Source organism: Engraulis encrasicolus, chromosome 13, assembly GCF_034702125.1.
Source record: "Engraulis encrasicolus isolate BLACKSEA-1 chromosome 13, IST_EnEncr_1.0, whole genome shotgun sequence".
Lineage (NCBI taxonomy): Eukaryota > Metazoa > Chordata > Actinopteri > Clupeiformes > Engraulidae > Engraulis > Engraulis encrasicolus.
Window position 1 is genome coordinate 36,722,879 of NC_085869.1, and position 25,117 is coordinate 36,747,995.

The 25,117-nt window shown below is 45.0% G+C and overlaps 2 protein-coding genes across 3 annotated transcripts in view; one reads left to right on the forward strand and one right to left on the reverse strand.

Annotated features, from left to right (window-relative positions):
- Window positions 1-174: 174 nt before the first annotated feature.
- Window positions 175-4,977, reverse strand: zgc:172182 (coiled-coil domain-containing protein 89). 2 transcript variants are annotated; one of them, XM_063214608.1, is made up of 7 exons: window positions 4,845-4,977; window positions 4,038-4,510; window positions 3,831-3,937; window positions 3,423-3,559; window positions 2,061-2,137; window positions 1,836-1,935; window positions 175-1,718 (listed from the first exon to the last, which is right to left on the reverse strand). In XM_063214608.1, exons 1-7 carry the CDS (start codon window positions 4,902-4,904, stop codon window positions 1,632-1,634), a joined length of 1,041 nt encoding a protein of 346 aa, XP_063070678.1. In that variant the 5' UTR covers window positions 4,905-4,977; the 3' UTR covers window positions 175-1,631. The 2 variants fall into 2 exon arrangements, with proteins under 2 accessions (XP_063070678.1, XP_063070676.1); XM_063214606.1 differs by having other exon boundaries at window positions 3,831-3,961.
- A 1,158-nt stretch (window positions 4,978-6,135) lies between these two features.
- Window positions 6,136-25,117, forward strand: part of lrp2a (low density lipoprotein receptor-related protein 2a) — a 136,859-nt gene continuing 117,877 nt past the window's right edge. Inside the window, exons 1-5 of the mRNA XM_063213850.1 lie at window positions 6,136-6,273; window positions 16,858-16,965; window positions 19,558-19,680; window positions 22,594-22,710; window positions 24,319-24,429. Coding sequence (XP_063069920.1) covers window positions 6,204-6,273; window positions 16,858-16,965; window positions 19,558-19,680; window positions 22,594-22,710; window positions 24,319-24,429 — 529 coding nt within the window. The 5' untranslated portion in view covers window positions 6,136-6,203. The remainder of the gene's footprint in view (window positions 6,274-16,857; window positions 16,966-19,557; window positions 19,681-22,593; window positions 22,711-24,318; window positions 24,430-25,117) is intronic.

Consider the following 25,117-nt stretch of genomic DNA (forward strand, 5'->3'; position numbering starts at 1 on the left):
CATGTTAGTGTTTTTGAAAACAATTTCAAAGGCTTCTGAATGTGACCCTGATATTTCAAATAAACTCAGAAAAAAGCAGCAACAGCAATTGATGCATGCATAAGTAATATTTAGAATTGGGTTTCTCACTGTGTCGTCTTTCAAAATGTAAAAAAACAGCAAAGAAACCCACCCTTCATTTTAAGTTTTTATTAGACATAATCAGCATGTATGCAAGTCATCGAGGACTAAAACCGTAACAGTTTGTGATTATAGGAAATAGCCATGTAGAAACACTTAGGTGATGTTACAGTGACCCCCAGTGGACAAATACTGCAAAGCCATTAAATCAGGACAAAGCACTACTTCCATTTCAACTATACAGTACTGTGTATTGTACATGGAAATATTTAGACATCTCACAAACCATAAAATAGACATCTACCATAACATTTTAGGATTTACACAATTCATATACTTTCACTAGACAAACTAAAACACGCTAACAAGGAAACAAAATCCAAACTCTTATTAAACGTGGAACAAAGTTTTAAAATGCTGTGCACATAAACGCTTCATCTCCGTTGAAGCGTCAACAGTCTCTTCATAGTGTTATATATAACCTTCTGGCTCTCACAGTCATATTTTCTTGTTAAGAAAAGAAACAGATGTTACTATTTTGGCCATTGAAACAGAAGGACCCAAAGGCAACAAGCATGGGCACGGTCATATGAGAAAATTGAGACCTTAGGAGACAATACAAGTAAAAATAAACAAAAGTTTCAATGCTATTCTGTCATAAAACTGTTGATTCCTTTGGCACTAGGAATGGCTTAAGTTTAAACTGCATTTTTACATACTGCCTTCTCCATGTCCGCTATATTTATTTACTACCCAAGTCACAACTCTTGTCAAAAGGACCCGGAAAACTGTTTAAACGAGTAAAAACCATTTAACTATAACTGGGCCGTGACATTACTATTGTGTTTATAGTCTCCTTTTAAAAATACTGGTCATCGTCTTCAGCGTCTTGGTTTTACAAACATTCCAGAGCCTTTATTACCCTGTTAAAGTGACCGGGAGGTTTTGGGGGATTTATCAGCGTTTGTGAGAACTTCTCTGTCACAACTGAGCGGACAAAAAAAAAACCACGCAAAAAAATAAAATAAAATGAAACAATCAATAACAACAAAAGAGTGAGATGATGAATGGACTAAACTGATGAGCTCAGCATTGTCTTTTTCCCCTCGTCATACAGACGTTCTATGTACATTATTCTCATTCATCATCTTTTTTTTTTTCATTATTCAGAACCAACGTCAGAAACTACGCAAGTTCTATTTCATTCAGTCATTTGATTTGAATACCCACAACTCTTTAGCAGGATAGGGGACCCCCTCGAAAACAAGATATCTTATCTCAAGGGGCTATCGCCCTGAGCAAATAATTATTTAATTATTTATCAAATAAAATGTATCTGTGAAATCATCTTAACTGGTATAGGTATATCACACAACTGAATACACTAACTCATGTAATCACTATTATGATGCCAGTGTTTAATGCCAATAAAATGAAAAAATACCACGTCATGATGATGTTGATGAACAGTGATGATGAAGGTGATGATGAAGGTGATTAGGATGATGTCCTCAACCAGTCACATGGCGGAGCCTGGCATTTAGCTCCTTCTCCTTTGCAAGCAGATTGTAGCTGTGCTTTTTGTAAGCTTCAAAATCCTAGGGATGTGATTTTCACAGTTCTTTAAAGGGCCAAGTGACATTGTTTATAAAATTGTTCTTAAAGCATTAAAAATGCGTCACTGTAGCTATTCAAAGCTGTATGTATAAACAAACCTTCTTAATACTGTCACATGCCTTCTCAGCAACGTCAAGGGCATGCTGTAGCTCCTTCACTTTCAGGTCTGCATTTACGGCAGAGGCCTCTTTCTCAAACCTACATTCGTGACAAGGGTTGACAGTGCACAATGGTGGTCATCGCTCTGCAAGTGTGTACAGTACTATGTCCACCTGAACAGGGTGCTGTGTGTTGAGAAACACCCTCACGGATCTGCTTCATACCTGTCCTCTGCGGCCATTCTGGCGTTGTCTGCCTGAAGACGTTTATTTTCCAGCTCTTGCAGTTCGGCCTGTTTCTCCTGCGAGCAAAGGACACACAGTAAATAAAAAAGGGGTGTCGATGAGTAAACTTACATAAATCCAGAAAGAGTGTTAACAACTGTGTGGAGAGGCAAATTACTCAAACATCAAAAGTCAACAGCCAGGGTAAAACTCTGCAGGTGACTAGTCCAGTGTAATTTCAATCACACACTTGCTTGTCTTCTGTGTTGAATTTAATAACAAGAGCGCAACGTTTCGACCCTCAGGTCTCCAAGTGGGAACACGGCATTGAATGGGTAACTGAGTGTAACTGATCACATCTATGAACTATAAGTGCCAATTATCTATTGTGGAGGAGTCAGCTGGGACTATGGATGCTGACCAACCTGCTGTTTACTACCTGCACAGCTGTTTTTCAACCTATCAGCTGCTGACTGTGGCAGATGAGCTGACTATAGTAACTATTAAATTACCCACTCAGTTACATGTTCTCACTTTGCCTGATAAAGACCTGAGGGTCGAAACGTTGCCTTCTTGTTATAAAACTCACCACAGAAGACAAGCAGTGTTGTGGACTTTATTTACTCTACTTGGATTATTGCTTTCATTGTTCTGCACCTGACCCATCGGGTGGGATGTGCACACATCTACTCCTTTGATCAGTGGGCTGAGGTAACATATCATTAACCCGGGGATCCGGGTTCGAGTCCAACCCGAAGTCATTTCCTGATCCTTACCCATGTCTCTCTCTCTCTCCCACCAGTTTCCTGTCACTCCCTCATACTATCCGGTTTTAAAAAAGGCACAAAAAGACCCAAAAACCTTATGTCAAGCTTGCTTGCTCACAACTGCACCTATTAATCAACCTAACATTGCACACAGGGGCAGCTTTAGGAAATCTGAGGCCCTGGCTGGGCAAAGGACAGTTTTGAGTCATTTTGTGTAAACCCGGCAATGAATGCATAACAAGAAAAAAAAGAGAAGAAACTGAGCGTGATATATTTCCTACATTGTCGGACTACTTTAGAGACGCACTAACAATATAGACAGAGCGCAGTATGTGGAAGATAACTCTCAGTGCCGGAAAACAAATACGACAATATGTGGACAAGGCCCCTGACTGGATGAGGCCCTGGGCAATTGCCCGACCTTGGTTAATGCAAAAACGGCCAATGATTGATTATACAATGCCTATATCCTCAAAAATGCCAAAGCTCATCCAAAATGTATCAGGCTGTCAATGGTATCTGTCTTTTTCTGTGTGTGTGATTGCCTTTTATGTAACAGTTGGCACCAGTCAGAGATTTGGCACGAGTGCCGTACCAGTATGATCTTCCCTCTCTGCATCGACAGATCCAGCAGCTCCTCTTTCTCCTTGGTCAAGGCGTTGAGCTTCTCTTGCACCTCAGCATCAAGCTTGTTGTCTCTGTCTTGTGAAAGCTTCAGTCTGAGGTCCAGCTCTGAAAATAGATCAAAGAAATTTGAAGATATGATGCAACTCTGAATGTATGAACTTTATTACAGGCTCTGGGCCCAATAGGCAGACACACATATACATAAAATATGTAGGAAATGAAAAAGAAGAAGAAAAAAAACAAGCAATGATGCCAAAGCATATACAAACATACCCTCTGTCATGACAGTCTTGCCATACCATTTCCACATAATATGATTGGTAACAGAGATGTATGTGAGCGGTGAACATATATTTAGTTTACAGTGACCACTGACCTGCACACATATCAACTGCGTTCTTCAGCTGCTCTTGAGTGTCTTGTAATTCGTGCTGCAAGGAAGCTTCGTTGGTCTGATGTTGATTCATAAGTTCCCTGAGTTTGCTTTGGAACCCAGCTGTCTTTTCCCTGTGTGCATGAGGAACAACAACTTGAAAAACGTCATTGTGATAGCATAGTTATATACTGTTAATAAAATACTTACTGGTATTCAGCCTCTAATGTTACGTGTTCTTGGGCGAGATCCCTCAATTCCTCGGTTAATTGCAAAATGACAGTCTCTTTCTCTTGCAGCTCTTTACAAAACAGCGTTTTGTTTTCCTCCCGAAGACGTTCATTTTCTACTTGCAGTGCAGCATTATGTCGTTTGTACTCGTCTTTGAATTTGATGAGTTCTTGGTGGTTTGAAGCCAAATCCATGAACCTCTGCTCCAATTGAGAAGAGCGCTTCTTTTCGTTGTCAAGTTCAATTTGCACAGCATCCCGCAAGCTCTCAAGTTCGGTGTTGATCTTGTCCAGAGCTTGACACCGGAGAAGCATGTCATCTGCCCGTTGTTTCAGGATGCAAATGAGGTTGGATTGTTCGTCTATTCTTGACCGCAGCATGCCCGTTTCTGCTCGCTCCTCGTGGGATAAACTGCGGAGTTTTTCCAGCGCCTTGTACACATCATCCATGTCCTACAGACAAATTAGAATGTTTATGTTCTGCAGGTGTTAACATGCTGCTGACCTGGCATGCTTCACTGGCAAAGCAACTGATTTGTGTCAACCACTCTCACAAATTGGGTGACCGCAATGAGCAATCTGGGCGACGCAACAGTTGATACAACACACTAGCCACACAGTTAAATTAACTGTTTGATCTTTGTGGTGCATAAAGCGCTAGCACATGGTAGTAGCCTCCTGGTGTCTTTTGTGTTTCACAAATCTGTCGCTATGACCGTTCTAGCAGGCAGAAGAATTGCGTTCGAAGCAACGTTGTCTCGCAAAATATTTGTTTTACATCGTTTACCTGTTTGGTGTCAGCGATCATCGTCTTCAGGTCTTTAGGGTTTTTCTGTGGGGATGCCATTGTTCTTCGTCTTTGAGGGAAGTGAAAATGGCAAATCCCTGATTGTGGCCTTCAAGTAGAGCTGTCACAAAGTTTCCTTGGTTGCCAATGGTAACAGGGATGGCATTGGCTGCATTCTATGCACACGAGCCTACCCCGCCCTTGTGCCGCGGTATTTCTTTCCCCCTCTTTCTCTCTATAAACGACATTAACAAACTTATCTTGAAAATGCAACATTTTTTTCATTTCACAAAAATGGAGCATGGTTTACCTGAGGGAATCCACATGCTGCATTTGGCATCCACGCACAATTTTGGCAAACGGTGCGTCTACATCTGATGTGATCGGCAGATGGCGCTGCTGTGCCATTAACTACACCCTCAAGTGGACCAGGCATTGTATCGTGGGCTGTTGTGTGTGTACATGTCATCTTTTGCCCTGACCAAATGTTTCCGTTTGCAAAACATTTCTGTTTTTCTGGTGAATGCTTTAAGATACTAATTTCTGCTTAATTCTGTTAATAGCATATATCAAGTTCCATTCCCCCCCAAAACTAACAAATACAACTTAGATTTTGTCTATCTCCAAATGCTACAAAGGAAAGACAGACAGGCAATGGACGCTGATTATAAAATTGTTTTATTCCTATATATTTTCTACTAATATCTACACATATCCAACCCTCATTAGGCCTTTAACTACCAGATATGCAAGCATGATAATGCATGTTATTTCATCATCAACATTAGGCTATTAAAGGGAGCTTGACAGAGCTTTGCTCTTTTCTTGCAATGGCATAATAAGAACAATCATAAAAACAAAAAGAAACTTAACAAAACAACACCAAACAAACAAACAAACAAACAAACAAACACACAAGCAAACAACAACAAAGACCAACCTTACCAAAACCAAAAAAATATTTAGCCTATCCGTCCTACTTTGTATGGCACCTAATTTAATTAGCCTCTAAAGACATTTAAATTCTAAAAGTAGACCTACATTCATTTTTATTTCATCCCTCCCAGACATGTAGGCCTATCATGTGCTGAAAAAACAAACAGGCGACGAAAAAAGACCTGCTGCTACTGGCGACTTGCGCTTGGTCAGTGGATTTATGCAGATTCCTGGGCGCTACGTTTAAAGGATTTGATCCAGTGGGCCGGAGTAGGGGAGCGTCATGTCTAAGTTGAATCCGCCCTTTTTCATCAGCTAGGGACAAGTGAGAGAGGCAGGCAACAGCATCCCCAGTCCCAAGTGCACCTCCATCTGTCTGGCTTCACGAGGAGCTGGCCAGACCAGCGGGGACCGTGCATCAGAATGTGGAGAGCACTTGTCGCCAAATTTGTAGTTTTACTTTTCTTTTGTACGCTTAAAACCCACGCACAAGGTAAGCCGTTATTTTTGGTCACAACTTTGCATTTGCTTTGCGAGGCCGGTACTGCCTCACTACATGCCCATTGTGCAATTAACAATGGAATTGCGTTTTAGTTTGTGAAGGAGCACTTGCTGTGGGAGCTAAATAAAAACACGCGCGCACTCCAAACCCGTTAGCTAACCTTTTCATAACTTCAGATATTCGTCTGACTGATCTCGAAAGTGGATGTCAACCACTTACTTATTTTGTCTTGTGTTGTATTTTGTAAGTGGGACATGGTGGAATTCTTTGAACATCTTGATTTCGTCTGGCAAATCGGATCTATTATTGTAGCCAACCTAACCCAAGTCAACTTGACCAGGTCAACAGCTTCGGAATGAGTTAAAATTAATTGATGTCACCCACAAAAACGAAAACAAATAACAGACAATACCCTTATTACGACAAATGTCCCCGTCCTGAGCACCAGGAATGTTGTTTATAATTGTTATCACAAAATTCATCTGGGACATGTTATTTAGGCTTGAACACAAAGCCTCCCCCTGAAACAGATTTGAAGTTGTCTTCAGGAACTTTTGCCTGAGCTTTGCCGTTGCTAGGTAACAGAGGCGAGCATGTGACTAGCGGACAATCTCCGAACTACGAGCTAGAGTGGTACAAATCTCAGTCAGTAGGCTACGTCTCCAAACTCTTGCCGAATTAATGATACGGATTTTGTTCCGTTATTATGTTGTACTTGATACTGGTGATCAGTAAAAGTGTTTGCTTGAAATACTGTCTGAAACGACTCTGCGGGAGAGAATGGAGGTTGTTTAGGTAGACCTAGGGAGCTTCTCGAATTGTAATCTGCTTTCTTTTGCTCAACCCTTAGTATGTAAGCTTCTTAGTGTGAATCAAGCAACTAATTACACTGCAGCTGCTGCTGAAAGCCACTATTACTGCCCTAGGAACAACCGCTTGTAACGAGTAGGTTTCACCACTTTCCTATATCTAATCAAGTGTACGTGCTGCTGCTGGCATACAACCTGTCAGATGAGACCATGCGCCCATAGAACAACATGCAATGTTTGGGTAGCCTACTGCTGTTATACCGTAGGCTACTGGTCTTTCCACTGATCTACTTATTTATTTAATCTACAATTTTATTTATAATGACAGTGGATGCGTGTTTGGAGCCTATGGTCTGTTGTTGATAGACCTCTGTCACTTGCTGGCTTTACTTTTCACATCAGAGTTGGCCTACCACTTCTGGAATTAAGTGAAGTGTGTGTGTGTGTGTGTGTGTGTGTGTGTGTGTGTGTGTGGTGTGTGTGTGTGGTGTGTGTGTGTGTGTGTGTGTGTGAGAGAGAGAGAGAGAGAGAGAGAGAGAGAGAGAGAGAGAGAGAGAGAGAGAGAGAGAGAGAGAGAGAGAGAGAGAGAGAGAGAGAGCGAGAACGTTAGACCCGAGCAAAGTGGTACTTGTTGATCTCCTCAGAAATGTGAGCCAGTTGGAATGGAATGGTTGATTTAATCCAGATTTATTCAGCATGTGTTTGAGAGGAAATGACCAAAAGGGCCTTGATGCAGGAGGACAGGTTACTTTCCCTAATCCACAGTCTAATTTCCGCTGGATCCTCCACAGGCAGAACGAGAGAGCTGGCTGGCCGGCCACCCTCCACCGCTCCCACCCATGCACCCCCTCAACAACGTTTTCAAAGTCACCCAACCTCAACATGTTGTTGGTTTTTAATGTGTGAACAAATGCCCTACACATTGCCCTCAGAACACGTCAGGTCCTGAGAAAGCTTTGCCTCGGATGGCAGTATCTCGTTGACTGGCCCTAATTGTAAAATTTGACAACAAGGTGTCATTTGTTGTTAATGCGTAATAATTTACCACCATTGGAACTGCTCGAGCATGCTAAAATTTAGTGTAAAGTCTACGATCCCTTTCAGGTTTTGCTGACAGTCTTGACCGTAGATGCTGATTCAAGTAGTTTTGAGCGTGTTTTTTCGGACCCTGGCACCTTATGGCAATCATTAGCTTCTGACACCACATATTAGTAACTCACCCTTAACTTTGCTCTGATGTTTATTTGGGCCATGTCGTGAACCTGTGTCACCTCTTATAATATGTTATGGATCCACGTTGACCAGGCTCTACCTGGATTACTTAAAGTTCATTTACCCAAGTCAGAATGAATTAGGCAAGCATAGTTCCCATTCATTGAGTCTTCAAGAAAAGCAACAATGTTCTGATGGTCTCAATGGTCTTATGATGTATCCAGGAAGCGGATGGCAAACTCCTGCGCTGCGCATGTTAAACACTGTAGTTTAGAGTGAGACACAGCGTATGGTTGAACTTGAAGATACCCCCATGTCTGTTAAGTCATTGAAATCAATTAGATATCAGATTTCATTTCAGTGATGACCTGGACAGAAGGTGGCAGCGAGAGTATACACACTCTACTTATGTCATACGCATGCATGACACAGACACCCAACGACATGGCATGAGAAGACAAGGCCAATGTGTCAACATAGATAATTAAATTAACACTAAATACTAAAGTAGGCGTTGCTGAGTAGGCTACTTGTGGACTAGGCTAATTGTGGAGTCAAGGGGAAAGGGGTTAAAATTAGCCTACATTTAAAAAAGCAGTATGTTATCCAAAAGTCCTTTTCAAATGATGAACGATGAATGAACAACTAAGCTTAGGCTATCGGAATAGATCCTATTCAGATGACAGCATGAAAATGGGTTATTTGTGAAATTCTGCTATTCAGATCGATTGATTGAAAAGAGTACTCAGAATTTTGCACAGCAAACTGCATGGGGTGGGGGGTGGGTAGTTGCTTGCTTTCCTGTTCTGCACGTGTTCCCATAAAACCTCACACCACCCTTTTCTGGTGCAAATCCTTAAGCAACAGCAGCGCCCCTATTAGAAATAGGAACATGCAGTTAACACAGTTGGCAGAAAGGAGGTCTGCTAATCCCCTCACTGTAAACAGTACCTTTAGCATTAGTATTATAGGTTGCCCTGCTCTGCTCTGCTCTGCGAGGCAATGCAATGCAATGCAATGCAGACAAAAGGCACAGCTCTCTTGCCCCCACTAGACCTGCTCCAATAGTAGTAGTTGTTGTTTAGAAAATTCACAGATATTCAGACAGCCACAGAGCAACGGCTACTTATACACACCACTTCCAATTGATTGATTGATTGATTGATTGATTGATTGATTGATTGATTGATTAATCGATTGGACCAAACTAAATGGTATAACATGCTCAACTCAACCAAAATAGAAAACAACTGGGTGCTCATTCCTTAAGAATTATACAAAATGAAGAGAGCAGAACGGCCCTCCAAGCTCCAACTTGTGCACTTTTATTGTTGATTGATTGAACCGAATAAAATTAGAAACTTTTTGTGAAAGTTCTCTGGGAGGCTCAGACTTCTTGTGCGACAATGAGAGCATACTGAGGGGGAAGAGACAGCGTAAATGGGAGAGGCCTGGGGTGTGTGTGTGTGTGTGTGTGTGTGTGTGTGTGTGTGTGTGTGTGTGTGTGTGTGTGTGTGTGTGTGTGTGTGTGTGTGTGTGTGTGTGTGTGTGTGTGTGTGTACATCCTTCTATATCTCCCTTCATTCTACTGTTTCCCCACCCGTGCCAAACGTTCTTCTTCAGTCCGCCCTTGCGGGGCCATTCTCTGCTTTGTCTCGGAGCTGGAAGAGCCGAAGTCAGTTGTTCAGCAATTGACTGCATTCTGTTGCATGCATTTCCATATGAAACAGGGCCCGCAGCACTTTTCAGTGACAGGCAACCGGCGTGGACGGGTCCAAGCCAGTGGTCCACGTTGCCAGACAATTTCTTTTTTTGGTACCCCTCCTCTCCTCCTCTCCTCTTTGCAAGAAGGGGCTCAGCACCGCAACAAGGCGGAATTGATGAAAGAGGAGGAGGCTACCTCTCCCTGGGCCCCAGTGTGATTGGAAAAGAGATGTTACGGGAGGGGGGGTGGATCTGCCTGCATGTGCTTGTGTGTGTGTGTGTGTGTGTGTGTGTGTGTGTGTGTGTGTGTGTGTGTGTGTGTGTGTGTGTGTGTGTGTGTGTGTGTGTGTGTGTGTGTGTGTGAGAGAGAGAGAGATGTGTGTGCTCTGATCCAAAGCCAGCCTTAAAAAAAGTGTGGGCGATTTGTTGCTGCACTTTTTTCTTTGCTTGTTGGGGGTCAGCTGTACTGTAGTATTCTTCAGTTCTCCATCCATCTCCATAGGCCTTTTGGTGTGTTGACACCTCCAGTTATGAGGTTGCTGGCCCAGTGGCTTGTCTATTGTGCCTTTGTGATGTCACAGTGGGGACCGAGGCTTTTTTTGGGGACTTCATTCTAATGAAAATTCCTCCGGCACTCCTCTTTGTGTGGTAGTGGTAGGGCATCCTTATCTTTCTCCACAGACAGTTTTTTTTTCTTCTCCTGCTCCGGAGGCTTCTCTCGCCTGCTGAGGGTTTAGGTTGGCTAATTAGAAGAGACATGGTTGGAGAGCGGAGCAAGGAAACACTAAAATTAGACCAAACACGACCCTAACAAAGGGAGTCGAACTGAATAAGAGGTACAAACTTGCCTTGGTCTCCGGAGGGACAGGACGAATACATTTGCATAATACAAGGCCAGTCTCGACTCGCGACACAATAGCTAAGGAAACAATCCCACAGGCCAGTGGCTTACTTAGTGAATGCTCTGTTTTGAAATAATGTGTGATTAAAATGTTTTCAAACTTTGAGACTGGTTCTAGGCTCCCGTTTAATGTGGGATACTTTGTTTGACACAGATGGCAATTCTAAAAAAAAAAAAAAGGAAATTTGGAAGTAAAAGTTTTGCCATAATAGACATGTCTAAAATAAGATGTCCAATGACTGTCATCTGTGATTGTAAGTCTCTAAAGTTATGCAAATGAACAGCCTGGCCAGCTGTCAATCCCGCTAATTCAGATCTCACGGGCTTTCCAAAGCATTACATGGTCACAAATGATGTCTTCACCCTATTGGTTAAACACATGCTTCGTATAGTATCCTTTTCCTAGTCAGTAAAGCTATTCTGCTGAGCAGGTTATCCTTTGGTCTGGCTCAGATCAGATTCAAACAGCTTTACTTTGTTGTAACATCACTGCTATCTAATAGCCTTAATAGTAACTGGGGCACTGCTGATACAGTAAGTTACCTCTCCAGTCCAGTCTCCTCAAGGGCAGCTATAAAAGGTTATCATAGAATGAGGACTGCCTAATGCTGTGGTCAGTCACGGTAGTTTTAACAGCAGGAAAGTAAAGCCAGGAACCCAATTAATGAAATAACCATCAAGGTGTGATAAGTGAAAGAATCAAACAAGTTAGCAACATCAACGGCAATGAAACAAACCAAATTAAAAAAAGACCCTGGGAAGCAGTCTTATTCTTCTCAGGTGACTGAGTAAATGGTTAAGTTTGCCCAGTGCCGTGCAGGTAGTGGCTTTAACACAAGATAGCACTGTTTTAAAAAGCTCACTTCAGAGCTCCTGTCACCTTTCCCAGAAGCGATACTGTCAGGAAACAGTGGCTTTATTTGAAGGTCTCAGTAGATAGGTTTCCATTTGGCAAAGGTTGGTTAAAGCTGTTAACCTAACGTATAGCAGACAGCCTGGGACTATGAAAAGGCACCATGTAGCATGGAGACCTTTTGCCATCCACCGCCTCGTTAATTTTCTCTATTGATAACAGTGTTGGCATTGGTGTACACCGAGATTTATTACGAAGAGCACAGTACATGCATCTTAGCCGGGATAGTGGTGTTATAAATGCAGTGTCTGTGTCACTCTATACACAATCCTAAGTGCTCTTGAAGGAATGTGGTTTAAAAGCAATTTATTGACACAGTTTGTTTTTTTTTGGTTGCTTTTTTTTTAAAGGTATGTCAGCATACACAAATCACGTTAGTCCTAGAGTTCAGATGCTCCACTATCTTTACTATAGTGCGAAGGGGGCAGTCAGGTTCACAGACATCTTAGTGTTGGCCGGGCCCCCTGAGGGGTCTGGAGGTAAGTCCTCTCATTTGTCCGTCGTGTCAGCGAGTGTGGCCTGCTTTTCCAGCACTGTACGGGGGCCAGTTTGTCTTACCAGCGCCCGTTTACAGACGATGCTGAAACCTCGCTCCGGGATCATGTCCTCCCAGCAACAAAGGCTGCCTTTGAGGCACACGAGGAGCAATTTTATCATTAGTAAACTGAGCAGGAAAGAGGCTCACTTCCCAATTGGCTGCTGCTGCCTGAAGGAGTTAAATATGGAGCGAAGCGGCAGAGTGCATTTGGCTGGCTGGCGTGGCGTTTGAAAGTGGCTTTTTTGCTTGGTGTGGTGAAGGGCTAATTAATCTGAGTCAGGACCTTATGATATGAGAAGCATCCTACACCCACATAACCAGAGACAGACAGACAGGCAGACAGGCACACACACACGCCCGCACGTGCGCGCGCACACACACACACACACACACACACACACAGACACACACACACACACACACACCCCTCTCCTCTCCTCTCCTCTCCTCTCTTCTTCTCTCCTCTCCTCTCCTCTCCTCTCCTCTCCTCTCCTCTCCTCTCCTCTCCTCTCCTCCTCACACCAGGCTTTTAGCGCGTTACCACAGCTACTGACCCCACAACTCACTCTCAAGTGCGAATGATCCATCTTGAAAAGGCACCTGTTACATAAAGCTAATGATACATCTACTGACGCTGCAAAATGATTAACTTGTAGTCGTGGTGGTGTGGCCCCTGGGCCCTGTCCAGGTGAGACTAAGGATGTTGTTTAATTGGCAGTGATACCTTGAGCATGTCCGTCCATTAAGTGTGCTTGCTTGCCACATCCCTGACCCCCCCCATCAAGGTTTTTTGCCCATCGTTGGGCCGCTATGTTCCCTGTCTGGTCTCGGCCCAGGCAGGCAAAGGCTCTCTAAGCTAAAGCAAAGAGCAGTGTGCCTTGCTGTTGCGTTCTTGGCTCGGCCTTGTCGCTGGCTCTTAAAATGTCTGGCCTTTCTCTGTGCTTAAAAAAAACAGAAGGTTGCCATGTCAATAAAACAAGTGGAAACAATGCAGCACCGGGAATCCGAGATTGGGCTATTTAATTAGACTACCTTAAATTTGCACCATTCAGTGGGCATGGGTTGGGTACGTTGGCAAGGGATTTTTTTTGTGGACTGCTGCTCTTAAGCAGCTAAGGATCAAAGAGTGACATCGTACGGCCCCTGATACAGGGCTATACTGGTAATCTGGCATACAAGCTGTTTTCCCGGTGGGCCGACAGTCCTTGTGGGCCGGGGGTATTGTTTGTTTTACTTGTTTGTTTGTTTGTTTGTTTTATTTTTGTCTCTAACAGACTGTCTCTCCTTTTATATGGGCCAGTCCAGTAGACTGAGCTACTAATAATGCAGAAAAGCAGGCAGGGGCTGTGTGAGGGGCTGGCCTATGATAAAAAATGCCCGGGCTATTTTTCGGTCCCAGCCCAGCCCTGCCCTGCCCTGCCCTGATACATTCAGGGACCTGTGCCCTTCACTTCATTTGTCCTTATAAAGTGCATGCTGTTGTGTCAGGAGCTGGGTTTCACATCCTCTGTGGCGAAAGAAAGATTCCGTACGCATGGCTTGCCTGTCTGTCTCTCATTTAGAGAAGAGAACTATTGTTTTACTGTAAATACACACACATTGTAAGTGATCGGTGTTCAGAGGATCAGCTTCACTGATTCAGAAAAAGCAGATTTTCCGTAGAAATATACTTGTAGTGTGAGACACTGTGTAGCAAAGCAATGAGCTGGCGCACGCAGTGAAGGTGTTAAAAACGAATGATCAGGATGTCTTGATTTCGCCCCCCCTCTCTATATCTTAGTGGCAGAGTGCAGACACAACTGATGTGTTAGTGCAGACTTTCTAATATATAAAAATTAGTTCATATTGAGGAATATTGTGTAGTACATGGGCATAGCAGTGGAAGGTTGTGTGTTTATAGACACATTTAATGTAATAAGTGAAGGCTGGACTGGGCAGGGCTGGACTGGGGGAGAAATTGGGCCTGGGTACTTTTGGTGGGCCCCACACCCTTGTGGGCCCCTATTTTCAGAAGGGACCCACGAGGGTGTGGGCCAACTGTGAAATGCCAGCTATGCCAGATGGCCAGTCCAGCCATGTCAGGAAACATGTTAAAAGGAAATGTACTTGATGACAACCACATTTTGGTGTTTTTTAAGTGGTTCATTCATCTATTATTTTAGACATACAGTAAATTCAATGCAACGTTTACCATGGCATGTAATGCAGCATTCTCTTGTGTTGGCCATGTGTGTAAGTTGCATCTACGTATATGGGGGTTGGGTCAAGATAGAAGGGGAGTTGATTAGTTTAGTGAGTGTGTTTAAAGGTAGCCGTCGTCTATAAGGGAGAGGTCTACACTACACTGCTTGTGCTCGACCCCCGACCCCCGACCACCAGCACCACCACCAGCACCACCACCAGCACCACGAGGCCCAGGCATGCACCACCAACCACCACCTTGCATCTCATCTCATCTCCCCACTCAGTGCACTGCAAAGAATTTGGCCCGCGGTACCAGCCGGTACCACTATTTATCCCAATTACATTTCTGACAAGGAGCAGCAAGCTCCATTAATCAGGGTGTCAGCACAGGAGAGACAATCAGAATCACACATTCCCATTCAGAATAGAGGGTAGGGGGGTTAAGGTTAATCTTATGGGGGGTCAGAGAGGGGGGGGTGGGGGGTGGGGGGTCTTGGTTATGGTCAGGGAGTGGTATGGGGGTCTGCTCAGACGGAGCACTCTGCCATGGAACCCCCCCTGCCCAGGGAAGCCGACAGGGGGGGACAAAGGGGTCACTTGTCCCGGGCCCAGGAAGCGAGGGGAGGCAGAATTGGATCCTTATTTTATTGTATGTGTTTATTGTATTGGTTTGGGGCCCCTTCATGTGTCTTTGTCCCGGGCTCAGTCAAAGCTGTCAGTGGCCCTGCCTCTGCCCTCCCTGCCCTGTACGGCTGCTATCTCCAGGGGAGCGTCTGTGGAGGTAGAGCGGGTTGGTACCTTATCTCCTTGCGGCCTGGGTTGCCACTCAAAGCAGGAGAGGGGGGAGACTTCAAACACTGGGCCCTATGATGAGTTTGCCGCGGGGGTGGGCGGGTGGGGGTTGTGTAGCTGTCAGTGGATGGCTGGCACGCTCAGCTCCGACTGTCCAGGGGCCTGGCAGTCCGGTTAACGATGTGTTCCATCAGAGGTAGTGTAGCCATTCCTTCCATTACATTCCATTGCATTACATTCCATTCCATTGTACATAGCTGACACTTTTTATCCAAAGCGACTTAGTTATTTGCAGGGTATTGGTTACAGTCCCTGGAGCCATGTGGGGATAGGTGCCTTGCTCAAGGGCACTTAAGCCATGGAGGTGTTGGGTAAGATCTGGAGATTCAAACCTGCAATCCTCTGATCTTAAGCCCACCTGCCTAACCACTAGGACACAGCTGCCCCTTCCCTCCGAACCCTCACTCCCCTGCCCCCTGCCCCCTGCCCCACTACCCCTTGCCCCTGCACTGGAAACATGAATGGATGTCTGTCAGATAGGAAACTGCAGAGTGGAGGAAGGACATGGCGTAAATCCCACTTCATTTCGAGATCCCCCTTTAAGCCTCATCATCTGTTCCTAATGATGAACTAATGGGAGTCATCAATCTGGGTCTGATGCATTTTGACAAGGGCGCATTAGAATCTTGCCCACAGGGGCCATCAGGGGCTTGAAGGGGAAGTTGGTGCATGTGTTTATGTACTGTTAAATAATCACCATTATCATCATGGACATTAGCAGGATTGCCATTATTAACACATCATCATCATCATCATCACCACCGTTATTAATCAAGTCGATAAGCGTGGTGGTTCAGTTGGCCTTTATAAAGAGAATGATTCCTTCTTTCCTCAGTTGTGAATATCCCACCCTACTGTATTCTATTGTAGTACTGTCTATATTATATGCTATATCTATAGATCTATAGATACTATATCTATTATAAATACAGTAGCGGAAGGTGAGAGGTGAGGAGGGGGACCTGAGCCCCAAAGAGCTCTCACTCAGCATGTATCTGACGTGCGTAGAGATCTTTGTTGTCTACGCGGTACCACATGTGTTCCAATCCAAGCTGTCAAAGATTCAAGATTGGAAAAGCTTTATTGTCTAACATGTTGCCAAATTAGAAAATTGTGATTTGATTTTGTCTTCTTTGTGGGGGCGGTGGTGGAGCCGTCCAGCAACCATAGGGTTGCATGTTCGAGCCCCGCTCTGCCTGACCACCGATGTGTCCTTGAGCAAGATGCTTTACCCCACATTGCTCCTGGTGGCAGGGTGGTACCCTGTGTGGTGAATGGTGTGTGAATGGGTGAATGTGAGGCATACAATATATAACGCTTTGAGTGCTCGAAGGAGTGGGAAGGCGCTACAGTATATAAATGCAGATCATTTACCATTTGCTGTCCTTTATCTCTTCCTCCTCGTTTATCTCCTCCTCCTCCTCCTCCTCCTCCTCTTCCTCCTCTCATCCTCCTCCTTCAGGATGTGGTTCAGATCAGTTCCGCTGTGGGACGGGCCACTGTATCCAGCTGGACTGGCGCTGCGATGGCACGGCAGACTGCACAGACAACTCAGACGAGGCCGGCTGTCGTGAGTAAAAAAACAAACAAACATCAACAGGCCTCTAAATTAACACCAGCCAACTGGCCAAATGCAGGTGACATTTCAGTTTGGCTGGTAGAAAAGGCAAACTTACTAGCCACTTTGACCCGTTAGTGAGTGTGTTTGGCTAAAAAGATAAACATTTACTTGCCATTTTTGCTGGTGATGAAAAAAAGTAATTTAGAGCCCTAAACATCAACACCAGCACCACATGATGGCCATTTTTTTCAAATTGGAGACACTGGTGATGGGCTAGACCCGAAGCGTTTGTTTCCCACTTTGTCTTTGGTTTCCTTTATTTTCAGCTTTTTTTAGTACAGTTTCACTGATTGGAATTTAGCTCCTGTGTGCGACTCCTTCATCATCATGATCAGCATACTCACTCCTTTCATCATCATCAATTTTCACACTTTGAACACCCTGATTATTGTCCAAAAAACGTCAACATCGCGTTGCCATCGTCATGATCAAATCACCATCACCATCACATTCAGTCCTCACATCACCATCATCATGCTCACTTCTGACACTGCCGTCATCAATGTTTATTGTTGTGCTGTGGGGTGGTGGTGGTGGTGGCTCAGGTGGTTGAGGAGCCTCTTCGGCAACCAGAAGGTTGCAGGTTCAAGCCCTGCTCCGCTTTACCCCCATTAATGTGCCATTGAGCAAATTCCTAACCCCAAGTTGCTCCTGGTGGCAGGGTGGTACCCTGTGTGGAGGCCACGGCCACTGTTGTGTGAATGTGAAAGTGAATGGGTGAATTTGAGGCATACATGTAAAGTGCTTTGAGGAGTGGAAAAGGTGCTTTATAAATGCAGTCCATTTACTGTAAAGCTCACATCACAATGATCACAGTCATAATAAAGCACACTCTGTACCCAGGTTGCTGTTGAAAATTCTTCATAGGAGGTGAACACATTTGCCAAGGTTTCTATTGCATTTTGCTGACACCGAGCAATCCACCATGAACAGTGTGGGGTTAGATGCCTTTATCAAGGGTAAGTAAGTTTGCAATGGGTCATGAGTCATGCTCCCAGCCATTTTCAAACCTCTGAATCGGCAACCCCAGTCCTTAACCAACGCACTTTTAAAGAATATGCATGCAGATGTAATCTTACATTGCACAGAATTTATCTGACTCTCTCATTCACAACACCGTCCATGCCAGTAAATGACTACAAAGAAGCATATGTCTTCGTATGCCTTGCTCAAGGATACCGGTAACACTTCATATTAGCGGGCCCTTTAAAAGATAAATGAACAATTCATTAACATTTAATGAACTAATTCAAATAAACAGAACTTTACAAATGTTTGTGAATGAGTAAGAACCAATTCTATGGCTAAACAGCAGAGTGGGAATCGGCACAACCTGCATGAGTTTGATGTGTGTCGGCCTGCCGGACACTTTTGTATTTAGAGGTTTCATCTCCTTTACTTTGTTTGGAGGACAAACTTCCAGGAGTGCTGCAGCTGTACTGGGTATGCTGTGTTAACATAGTATTGCGTACTCCTTTACCAGCATTTGGAAATGTTTTGTAGATAATTGGCTCATTATTTACAAAGTGTTTATAAACCTATTTACCACTATTCTTAAGGGTTACAAGGACCAGGATGCCTTTCCGATGGATGAGGGTTGGGTATCCAATCATTCATCCACCCATTCTCAAACATCTGACTTTGCATTCCCAATGCACCCTTACATTCAAATGTAACCTGACATTGCAAAATTGTTTTCTGGTACTGTTTGGAAAGACCATGCAAATGTTAACTTTAAACATTGCTATAACTGACACTATCATGCAAAGTGGCCTCCAGTGAAAAATGGACCAGGGTCAGTTCCAGGAGCAACGTGACGTCAGATGACTTGCTCAAGGTCATTTTCGCAAAGCCTTACCCAATGCATGCAAGTTAAACTTTACGTTGCATAGAATTTAGCTGACGCTGTGATCCATAGTGGCTTCCAGTGAAACTGAGTACAGGGACAGAGAAATGTGGCTGTAGATGGAGGACACTGCCCTTTTCCGAGCTTGAATCATCCACCCTTCCATTTTCAAACATCTGACATTGCAAACTCCACACCCCTTAAAAACCGTGCACTGTAAAGGATTTAGCTGACTCTTAATGTCTACAGTGTTCTACAGGGACACTCCCACAGTCTGCTTGTGTCTGTGGGTGCAAATGCAACGCATTACTCACTGAGCTCTTCATTCACATTTTCCCTGCCAATACAAAACTTGAAGCTGACCAGTTAGATCAAGACCAGCTGATTAATCATAAGGCTACTACTGCCCTCAGCTTATCTAGGTATCTATCACTGTGCGGTATGTTTTATCATCACAACTGATTTATATTTAGTACATGCTGTTCGTGGAAAAAACCCCAACTCAATTAAGTTCAGTGCACTGCATAGCTCAAATCTCATATATTACTGGTATCATCCCTTATCACTTTTATGAGCAGCGGCACACCTTTGCCTTATCGAAATATTTTACAGTATCTTATGAAGTTGTAACGTTATATATATTAATTGTTTTCTTGGTTTTTTTGTTTGTTTGTTTGTTTTTCTTTTGTGTTCAGCTGAACCCACGTGTGACCAAGACCAGTTTAAGTGTCTGAGTGACGGAGAGTGTATCCCCAACGCATGGGTGTGTGACGACGAGGAGGATTGCGAAGACGGCTCAGACGAGCGACAGAACTGCCGTATGTACCCACTCACTGACACTAACCCACCAACATGATCTCCAAAAATACCGTGCTCCTGGACACGGATATTAAGGATACAAAATCCGTGTCCAGGATTTTGCCAAAATTCCGTGCTCCTGGACACGGAATATCCGTGCTCCTGGACACGGAATTGTTTTAAGTGCTTTCTATAGGCTATTTCCACAGTCTTGTGTTTTCTCAGGATTTTTCTAATTTCAAATATTTTGTCTAAAAAAAACATTTCTTACTGACAGGTTAGGGTTAGGGATTGTCTTGGTCTGGGCACAGCTAGTTTTCTTTGTTTCCTTATATGAGTTTCATAGCCTAGCAACCAACTGGAAAAGGTATTTCTCAAAAATATGTCTTTAATGACAGGTTAAGGTTAGGGAATGTTTTGGTCAGGGCACAACTTAAATTGCTGTAGCATTGTTTTGTTTTAGGATTAGCATTTGGTATGTATTTTCTAATGATAGAGTTAACACAGTGCTGTGGTAATAGCCTATAGAAAGCACTTCCGTGTGCCCATCACGGAAAACAATTCCGTGTCCAGGAGCACGGAAAACAATTCCGTGTCCAGGAGCACGGAATTTTGGCAAAATCCGTGCTCCTGGACACGGATTTCGTGTTCTTAACATCCGTGTCCAGGAGCACAGAATTTTTGGAGATCAGGCTGAACCCACACATCCAGAAACCCCTTCAACACCCTCTCACCCACCCAACTGCCATCTGCCATCTACTAGGGCTGTAACGATTCGACTCAACTCACAATATTTTTGACCTACGGTTCGATACGCTCCACCAATAATTTTTTTCCACCTTTGCCACAATTTCAACAAGAAATTAGAAATAATAATGATGATGATTTGAAGTTTGGAAGCACTATCAGATCATATCATGTGGTTGGTTTTTGGACTGAAGTAACAGAACATTGAAAGGGCATATCACGATACTGCCTTCTTGCATTGCGATACAGTATCGCGACTCTGCATATCGCGATTTGTTGGTTCCATACAGGTTCGATGGTTACAGCCCTACTACCAACCCACTCCTCCTCCATGCTAGCCCTTCTCCTACCTACACACCACACATCCAACAACTGCCCACCCACCTGCCATCCCCTGTACCACACAGCCCCACACCTGCCACACATTCTACTGCCCTTACACCTGCCAGCTCCTCTGCTATGTATCCCTATTCACCCCACACATGCAACCACCACCCATCCACCTGCCAGCCCCTCTCCTATCCACACACTCACCCCATCTACATGCCAGCTCCTCTCTTAGCTACTCCATCTCTTATGTACCCACACTAACCCTACACATCCAACAACTGCCCACCCACTTGCCGGCTCCTATACCACTCAGCCACACACCTACCAAACACGCAGCCACCACTCATCCACCTGCCAGCCCCTCTCGTATACCACTCAGCTCCACACATCCAACAACTGCCCCCTCACTTGCCAGCTCCTATACCGCTCAGCCACACACCTGCCACACACTCCCTTGCCAGCCCCTCTCCTGGAGCACACAGCCCCACACATTCAACCACAAACCACCTGTTAGCCCCATCTCCTATCTACACACACACATCCCACACATCCAACCACCACCCACCCACCTGTCAAACACCCACCTGCCACCCTCTCTGCTCTGTACCCCCGACTAACCCAACATATCCAACCACCGCCTAACCGCTTGCCAGCCCCTCTCCTATACCACTCAGCCCCCACATCCAGCCGCCACCCACCTGCCAGCCCCTCTCCTGCCAGCCCCTCTCTTTCCTTCCCTATGCACCCACTCACCCACTCACCCCACATCCTGACCAGTCAGCAGGGCGTAATTTCCATTGGGTCAGAGGGGTAACGACCTTCCCCTCCCAAAAATCAGATGCAGCCAGTGTAACCCTCTTATACTGTTATTGTGATTAATATTATATTAATCTCTACTCTACTCTACTCTACATAACACACTGTATTATTTACAGAGCGTTTATAAATCTATTTACCGCTATTCTTAAGGGTTACAAGGACCAGGATACCTCTTCAATGGATGAGGGTTGGGTATCCAATCATTCATCCACCCATTCTCAAACATCTGACTTTGCATTCCAATGCAACCTTACCCAACGCGATGTCAGATGACTTGCTCAAGGACATTTTCACAAAGCCTTTTCCAATGCACCCTTGAAGACTATGCATGCAAGTTTAACTTTACGTTGCATAGAATTTAGCTGACGCTGTGATCCATAGTGGCTTCCAGTAAAACTGAGTACAGAGACAGAGAAATGTTGCTGTAGATGGACGACACTGCCCTTTTTTTAGCTTGAATCATCCATCCTTCCATTTTCAAACATCTGACATTGCAAACTCAATTCTTAAGCAGCATCCCTAAATAACACACTGTATTATTTTTTGTTATTCTTCCCCCCTCTCTCAATGTTTATCCCAGGTATGCTCCTGTCAGCTACTCCTTCACCCCCGACCCCCCCCCCCTTCCTTCATTCCTCCTGCTCTCCCCTCCTCTCCTCTCCCCACTCCACTCCTCATAAATTAATACCACTCGCGCTCGCTCCATTAACCTGCAGCTATCTGCGGAGCTATGCTACCCTTAAAGTATTTGAAACGCGATAGTCAAAAGTATAAGAAGAGGGAGATGGTCGGCCAGAGATATGGTGGTCCACATCATACGAGGCCCACCCGCTCTGTTCATTTATACGAAAAATAAAGAGATGAAGAGAGAGGGAGCGAGAGAGAGAGAGAGAGAGAGACTAGAGAGAAAGAGAGATAACGGTTCTTCTTTGTAGTGGCAGGAACACCCACAACGTACAAATTAAATGAAAGACTGGCGTTTGTGTGGCTGTGTGTGTGTCTCTCTCTCTCTGTCTCTGTCTCTCTCTCCTCCTCAGCTGCGCGGACCTGCTCCAGTGAGCAGCTCAGGTGCTCCAGTGGAATCTGCCTGCCGCCCGAATACAGGTGTGACCACGTGCCCGACTGCAGCGACGGATCTGATGAAAGCAATTGCCGTAAGCCATCCCCGCCACACACACACGCACAAACAAATACACACACACACACACACACACACACACACACACACACACACACACACACACACACACACACACACACACACACACACACACACACACACACACACACACACACACACACACACACACACACACACGCATGGAGACATACAGACATATCCACATACAGACAAGACATACCCTCCCGGGAGAGGTAACCTACTCCTCTCTGTTATCAATACCACACACACACACACACACACACACACACACACACACACACACACACACACACACACATACACTCACACTCACACTCACACTCACAACCACAACCACAACTACCACCACAACTACCTCCTTCCTTCCGTTCACCAGTCAACAAAGTCAGGCAGGCAGGCACTCCTGTCCCTGCCCCAGCTCCAGCTTCAGCTCCAGCTCCAGCTCCAGTCCCAGCTCCTGTGGCATTTTAATAAATTTGTAAGATTAAGAGGCTTGCTGACGGACAGAATAGGCCACAATAATGCTGCTTGTTGTCAGAGGTTGATTGCGGCGGATTCTTGAGTGGATTAGGCCAGGCCGGAGTTCGGCCCTCCTGCCTTCAATATTGCGAGGCCTGTGCTGTGTATTCCTTGGAGCTTTGGCTGGGCCCCCAGGATGAAGTCATCTGAAAGGGCCCCCCTCCTCGCCCACCCACTCCATACTGTAGGTACTATGTAAAGAGAGCCGGATTCTGGGCCACCACCTCTCCCTGGGCCCAGGACAACTAGCCCTTTTTTCCCTCCCTGCCTGCCAGCTTCCCTCCCTGTTCCTTCCTTCACAGCTACACGTTCGCTCTGCCATACGTGCCAGTATGTATCCGTTTAATTGAGTGCATGCCAACTTGCACTGCCATGGCATGGGGGTCTCATGGGTCTGATGCAGGGTATACATGCCAAGTGCCGAGCATCTTGGACACCTGGGGCATAATAATTGGGGTTGTTATTTTTCAAGGTCACAGACTTGAGGGGCGAATTTCTAGAATGTTCGCCTGCATCCTGGTTCATATTTGACGAGGCGCCTAACCACACATTTCTCTCGTCTAGCAGCGTGTCAACCAGTGTGTAAACAGACAGATTACACAGTTAGCTGAGAGGAGTGCAGTGTCTTTTTGACTTTTTTTTTGTTATCAACAATCCAGGTCCTAGAACAGGTCCTAGAAGTTTCTAGACTGATGTTCTTTGCCGTTTGCGGGGACACAAAGCAGAGATAATATTGTGCTTTTTTCATGTGTGTGTTTGTTTCAGAGGCATAAACCCAGATACCTTGTGCGGGTTGTCAGTGTCAGTTCCATGTGTGTGGTTCATGTGTGTTTTGTAGACTAAAATAAATGATGGAAGTCCGCAACACTGTTAATGCTCCCAGTGATTTATTTGCACGACGTTTCGGACCTTCGTCCTTTCTCAAGTGCTTGAGAAAGGACGAAGGTCCGAAACGTCGTGCAAATAAATCACTGGGAGCATTAACAGTGTTGCAGACTTCCATCATTTATTTCAGTTACTCTATTTTGTCCAGCACCTGTACCACTGATGTGCGTGCATTCTCCACCTTCCTGTTTTGTAGACTACCCTGAGTGCACGGAGCTGAGGTGTGCCAACGGTGCCTGCTACAACCGCAGCCAACACTGCGACCAGGTCCTGGACTGCCGAGACGGGTCAGATGAGGACAACTGCAGTGAGTGTCCTCCTGTCCTGTCCTGTCCTCCTCCTCCTCCTCCTCCTCCTCCTCCTCCTGTGTCTGTCTCTCTGCTGACACAGCAAGACTGCCACCGACTGCCTGGCACTCAGCCGTCTAGTGAAGCAGACGTACAGACGTGCAGATGTCTTCTTCAGAGTCAAAGACGTGACGATGTCGAAACATTAGTCTTGGCACTTGCCCAATAGAACAGTCAACTGTCCACATCTGAAGCTGCTCCGGTGACTTCCTTCTTTATCTGCCCGTCTGTACGTGTGTACGTCTGCTGACACAGTGAGGCACTCAGCATTCTAGTGAAGCAGACACACGTATGGACGACCTGGTGCACCTAGTCACTACTCACACTCGCCACTCTTACTCATCCTCCCATCCTTTCACCCCCCTACCCCTCTTTTCTCTTTTCTATTGTTGTTATGACCAGTTCCCTTCTTTCTCCGGTTCTCCCATTCTCTCTACCATTCTCTCTCTCTCTCTCTCCCATTCTCTCTCTCTCTCTCTCTCTCTCTCTCTCTCTCTCTGTGAATTATCAAAACTAACGTCAAATCATAAATAAAGCTCTCTATCAAAACTTATGTTAAGATATTAAATAAAACTTATGTCAAAACTAATGTCAAATCATTTCTCTCTCTCTCTCTCTCTCTCTCTCTCTCTCTCTCTCTCTCTCTCT

Bases quoted from the DNA above. Each gene is read 5' to 3' on its own strand.
- zgc:172182 (XM_063214606.1), bottom strand. From the start codon at position 4,904: ATGGCATCCCCACAGAAAAACCCTAAAGACCTGAAGACGATGATCGCT. The intron at 3,560-3,830 runs GTCAGTGGTCAC...ATCTATTTTCAG, and splicing joins CGCAGTTGATATGTGTGCAG to AGCTGGACCTCAGACTGAAG. The intron at 1,719-1,835 runs GTTTGTTTATAC...TCACATCCCTAG, and splicing joins CATGTGACAGTATTAAGAAG to GATTTTGAAGCTTACAAAAA.